Genomic DNA, 6,019 nt, shown 5'->3' with positions numbered 1-6,019 from the left:
TTCGATTGAAAAGTATGTAAACTCTGAACTCAGAAATTCAATAAGGCCGATGCCAATACTCGATTGGTGAATTGATCGATTTGTAAAATTTGAAACCATTTTCAAATGATCTTTTTGCAACAGCAGGCCCTTTTCTCAAAAACAAAAACTCTAACTCAAGGCAACTGTCAAAATATGAGGAAATATTGCATCCACATGCATCTACTACAACTGTAATCTTTCAAAACACGGCCTCAAATAGATTTTAAGGCGCATTTCTATTGAATGAAATTTGTATTGGATGGATGGATTTACCTAATTTAAATGTTAAATGTACTTCCCTAGCTGCCTGTTTCTGTACTGCAATGTTTACCAGTGTTTTGGTCAACTATTTTTTACACTAACTATTTTACACTATACACTGTATCCTGTTATGATCTCTAATCTGCGGTTTTCCTCCCTCGCTTTCTTGCCCTCGCCCTTAGTTTTCTATTTGTGTCCATGTTGTAACCGCTTGAAACCCAATTGCCTTGGAAAGCCAGCTGAATTAAAGGAACATTACTGTAAATTGCCTATAGAAGAGACAGTTCAGGAGAGTTTGATCACTTATAACAATAATAAGTCTCTTATCTGGGTTCAAATTCTGTCAATTTTTCTCATTATTCCGACTAATTGTACTGAAACCCAATTTCTTTCCCTTTAAAATTATGCCTAGCTAGTCCACTGAAAATCACACTGTGAAATACATACATTTGTAACGATCAGAATCCTATTTAAAAAGTACCTGGTTTACTATACTGTAACTTCCCCATATAAAAACAAAGCTAATTGCAACCATAAAGAAAAGATCCTTAAACCTTATTTTTAGGGGTAAGGGGGTAATGACATTGGGGTATCTATGTCATTACATTTAGACTTCTCTGGAAGTATTTTGGAGTTTGCAGAGTTTGTACTTTCCTAAATTTGTCCAAACTGCTCTCAGTGCAGCTACTTTGGTCCTAGGCCCATGCAGCTACCACCAACAGGTTCCTGAGTTCATGTGCTCATGGCAAAGTGTGCTGTGCCAGGGCTGGCTGAGCCCCAACTGTAACCCAGCCACTTGTCATGTACTTAAGTATTTGATTCACTTAACACTTGAGCCCAGAAGATAAACCTGGATAACACTCTAAGGTTAAAACAGTCAATGCATTCAACAAGCTACATACATTTTAAAAACATTGCATGTGTTGCAAGTTCCACTATATAAAGCATGACACACAACAGGTATCCCACCTTTTCTGATACTCTGACAGGCCTGGCGTTCTAACTCAAAGCGTAAGGCTCTCTCGTCCATATTCCTGCTGATTGGCGGAGGTCTGAGAGGGGCAGGGTCGATGCGGACACAGGATAGTTGCTCAAGCATGGCGATTAAACTAGGAACTTATTCTGAATGAGACTCAGAACAAGAAATGAAGTTGGCTACAGCTGAGTGCAGGTGTTGAATTTATCCAGCTGCCACAAGTCTCTACATCCGCAAAACAGAATGCAATCCTCTTTGACGATTGAAAAGTTGCTCGATACAGTTGAACATATGAAAATAATATTCTTCAGAGGAAAGTAATATATGAGAAAAAGAACGTTTAAAGTTTCTGGAATCAAAGACTATCAAAAGAGATTTCTCCTCATCAAAAGGTCTTTTGAAATAGCTCCTTGATCAGATTTGATGAAAGCTTTGGCAGTGTCCTCTACAACACAGTCCTTCCAAAGTCCTGTAGCATAGTGTTGAAATTAATAAAGCATTAATAAATACACAGCTACTGTATCAGAGCTGCTGCACAGCTTTGCAAGTGCTTCTGCTGTATTTGCTGCAGCTACAGGACTGACTAAGACGTGTGTGTGTCAAATGTCGGTGAATCTGTGATCAAGCAGTCTATCCCAGCTGTTGTCGTACTAAGTCATTCGTTGCTGACAGACACAAACAGACGCACACCAACACACACGCAAAATTCCTCTCACTTAGCACTTCTGGTCTTAGCTCAGTGTGGTGTCAGTGATATGCACCTGTGTGAGCACCTCTCTGCCGTCATGCCTTCACGCCAAAAACCCCAACACACAAAGACGACACCACCTGTTTCCACTTTTTGATCTTTCTGCCCACCTGTCTGACCTTTGTGTTTGCCGTTTCCTGCTAACCAAGTCTGAAGTAGAGTAGCCAAACTCAGAAGCTTGTCCAGTATAGTTTAGCACAGGAGGGAACACATTAGCAGCAGTACCAAAAATTGTCAGACCATCTGAAATGCAGACAGATTACCATGCTAGCAATCAGCAGTAACACAACAGGTCTTCCAAACAAGCCCCTCGTGTTGACATTAGCAAAGAAGATTGAGAAAAGTTGTTTTTACAAAAACATAGAGCATCCCAGCAGGTGAAAGTAAAACAAATGCTTTAAAGTCTTTTACATAACAGTGATATTCTTTATATTGCCAAGAAAATCGGGGTCAACAGGCTGCATAGTCAAGTCAGTAGCACAGAACTAGCTTTAATTTGGCCCACATATGTATGCCTATTAACAAAGTAAGTGCATTTTTTCATATACATATATATTAAATCATTATTAAATAAAAGTGCTTGTGCCAGTCAATGACAGCTACAAAGTTAAACAAGCAAATACACCCATACTGTAAGTATAAAGAAACAAGAAAGCCTTTACTTTGAAGCCAGCATCTTAGAACATTAGAAGACTACAAGTCACTTTGACATTTAGCCAATGTGTTTTGGAAAGGCTTGGAAAAAAGACAAAAATAAAATATATATCTGCACCCCTGGTCTATCTAGCAACTGATCTGTTGTGTCAATTAAATGTATACCAACCTGCATGCCTCTATCTTCCTTCATCTCCCTCTTCCAGCTTCTCCTCTCCTTCTCAGTATAAAACACCTGTTCCCGTCCACTGACAGTTCCATTCATCTCCCTTATTAAGGCTCTGTCCCGGGTGACATCAGATAATATGACATGACATTAAAAAGGTGAGAGAGGGCCCTTTCACAATGAAAAAACTGTCGGTTAGCATTACAATAAACCGCCGGTGCCTGTCATGTTCACAATATGTTGATGAAACAAATTAGGCAGCGTTATTAGTGCTTCAAAAACAAAGAAATTATTTCAGGCATAAAAAAGGAGTATTTAAATGATCTGATGCACACAAATAACAGGCTGCGTATTTGCACCGTAAAAAATATGCAGGATTACGTGTCTGCCGGTACGTTTTTGTATCAGAGAGTGTTAATATGCAAGATGTGGTGTCCCCAGGCAAAGAACTCCTCAGTCTGACAAGTGAGGGGAAAATGAATCAGGACTGTGATCCGCCATTACTTCAGATAAGGCCCCAGCCAAAACGCAGGCAGGGATTATCCCACTTTGCTGGGTGCGTTTGTGTGCATGTGTATGTTTATTGTCAGAAAAAGTGTATCTACATGTATAAAAATGTGTCACTATGACTTCTATGACTAAAATATCTGTATGATTTATTTAAGTAAGAATATCTAAAGATCTCAGGCTACTAAACATCTTTGTTTGAATCGGACTCAGTTAAGTCTCTATGAAGTGTGCACTTGTATCAGTCATAAATGCTGAGATAAAGCCAACAGGGCTCAAGAGGACTGTCTCCGTCTCTCTCTACCTGAACATTCTGGGTCTGAACATTTCCAAGGTTGTGGTGACTGACGTTGCTCTCTCTGATCATTCCTGTGTTTTCTTTAACGGCACTATCTCGTGCTCAAAAGTGTCCAAACAAAGATAACAGAAAACGGTATATCACTGAAAACACCAGTGAAACATTATTCAGCTTTTCCTCCACACCCCCCTCGGGCTATCAGTCAGTGAGCTGTAGATAATTTCAACTGTAAAATTACAAATGTTATTGATGCCATGCTCCCACTAAGGTCAAAGTTGTCTCTGGTAAGAAAAGATCTCCATGGAGAAATGTCCTACTGGTGAGAACAGAAAAAAGAGGTGTAGGAAAGCTGAACAAAGGTGGCGAAAAACAAATCTCCTGGTCCATTATAACACCTATAAAGAGAGACTTCGCATTTATAATTGGAACTGAGGAATGCAAGAGGTCCTTCTTCTCTGATATTATCTCTAGAAACAATAATAATTCCGTGCTTTGTTTGCTACTGTTGATAGGTTAACAAACCCTCCAGTACCAGTAGCATCTGAACTTTTCTACCAAGGCCTGCAATGACTTGCATCTTCTTCAAAGACAAAATTCAGAAGATTAGACAAACAGTCAGTGCCTCCAATCAAGTTCAGGTATGTGTGTCACAGTGTTCAAGCAAAACTAGTTCCAATATGACAGAATTTCACACGATCAACCATACAAACCTGAAGGACATTATTCAACATCTGAAACCTCGACCTGTTGCCTTGATATTCTACCAACGGGATTTTCAAAAATGTTTCCAATTGTTTGACTTCTGATTCTACAGATTGTGAACACATCTCTCTTTCAGGTACTTTCCACAGGCCCTGAAAACTGCAGTAATCAAGCCACTTTTAAAAAGAAAACCTAGACAAGTCAATAATGACAACAAGGCCAATATCAACCTTCCGTTTTAAGTAAAATCATTGATATAGTAGTCTTTCAACAACTCACCATTCTTGTCACTAAGCAACAGTTTTGATACCTTTCAGTCGGGTTTCCGACACACCACAGCACTGAAGGCTCTTGTCAAAGTCTTTAATGACATCACCTTAACACAGATAATGGCAAAATTTCAATCTTAGTATTACGATCTCAGTGCTGCATTTGACACGGTCGACCATGACATATACTAGACCGATTGGAAAACTGGGTAGGACTTTCTGGCTTAGTACTAAACTGGTTTGAATTACTAAAGAATAGGGATTACTTTGTGTCAATAGGTAATTATGCATCTGAGCGTACAAATATGACGTGCGGAGTTCCGCAAGGCTCCATTCTGGGGCCTCTTCTGTTTAACATCTACATGCTTCCACTGGCTCAGATTATGGAGAGAAAACAAAATAAGTTACCATAGTTATGCGGACGACACACAAATTTACTAACCTTATCGCCAGGGGACTATAGTCAAATACAAAAACTGACTAAGTGCATCAAACAAATAACGACTGGATGTGCCAGAACTTTTGAAAGTAAATGAAGGAAAACTGAGGTAGGTAGTTGTTTTTGGAAAAAAAGAGGAACGATTAAAAGTCTGCGCTCAGCTTCAAACAACAATGTTAAAAACAACAGACAAGCAGAAATTTAGTGTAGTACAGGACTCAGACCTGAACTTAACAGCCACATAAGACAATTACAAAGTCAGCCTACTATCACTAAGAATATATCAAGGGTTAAAGGACTTATGTGTAAAAGGATTTGGAAAAACGGTCCATGCTATCTTCAGTAGACTGACTACTGAACGGGGTCTTTACAGGTCTCCTAAAAAATCAATCAGACAGTTGCAGCTGATTCAGAACGCGCTGCTCGAGTCCTCACTAAGACCAAGAGACTGGATCACATCATCAGTTCTGAAGTCTTTACACTGGCTTCCTGTGTCTCAAAGAATTGATTTCAAAGTACTCTTGCTAGTTTATAATCCCTTAACGGTTTAGGTCCAAAATACATTTCTGATGCTATACCACTGACCCCTAGACCTCTCAGGTCATCTGGGCAGGTCTACATTCTGTCCCCAGAGTCAGAACTAAACAGGGTGAAGCAGCTTTCAGTTTCTATGCTCCTCATATTGGAACAAACTCCCAGAAACCTGCAGATCCGCTGCTACTCTCAGTTCTTTTAAATCAAGGCTGAAGACCTTCCTTTTGTGCTGCCCGCTTTAAATGACTGTCATTTCTTTAAATTTCTTATGCTGCACTGTAACTTTTATTCTTGTGTTTTATGTGTCCTAAGTGTCTATTTTGTTTTTAACTGTCTATTCATGTGTTTTATTGGTTTTTAATGCTTGTGACTTTTAACTGTTTGTACTTGTGTTTTATCTGTTTTAGCTGATTTTGTGTAAAGCACTTTGAATTGCCCTGTTGC

The 6,019-nt window shown here is 39.3% G+C and overlaps 1 protein-coding gene across 6 annotated transcripts in view; it reads right to left on the bottom strand.

The window, feature by feature from the left end:
- LOC116703154 (myocardin-related transcription factor A) overlaps positions 1 to 6,019 on the bottom strand; it is a 35,455-nt gene that overhangs the window by 25,015 nt on the left and 4,421 nt on the right. The window contains exon 1 of one of the 6 annotated variants that reach the window (XM_032537790.1): positions 1,252 to 1,520. The exons of the other annotated variants lie outside the window; for them this stretch is intronic. Within the exon in view, the coding sequence (XP_032393681.1) occupies positions 1,252 to 1,381 (130 nt within the window). The 5' untranslated portion in view covers positions 1,382 to 1,520. Of the gene's footprint in view, positions 1 to 1,251; positions 1,521 to 6,019 lie in introns of those variants that run through there. 6 annotated transcript variants of the gene reach the window in all.

The sequence above is a fragment of the Etheostoma spectabile genome, chromosome 15 (assembly GCF_008692095.1).
Source record: "Etheostoma spectabile isolate EspeVRDwgs_2016 chromosome 15, UIUC_Espe_1.0, whole genome shotgun sequence".
NCBI classification, from domain to species: domain Eukaryota; kingdom Metazoa; phylum Chordata; class Actinopteri; order Perciformes; family Percidae; genus Etheostoma; species Etheostoma spectabile.
Note: the sequence above shows the minus strand (reverse complement) of the source record. Positions and strands in the feature narration are given on the sequence as shown.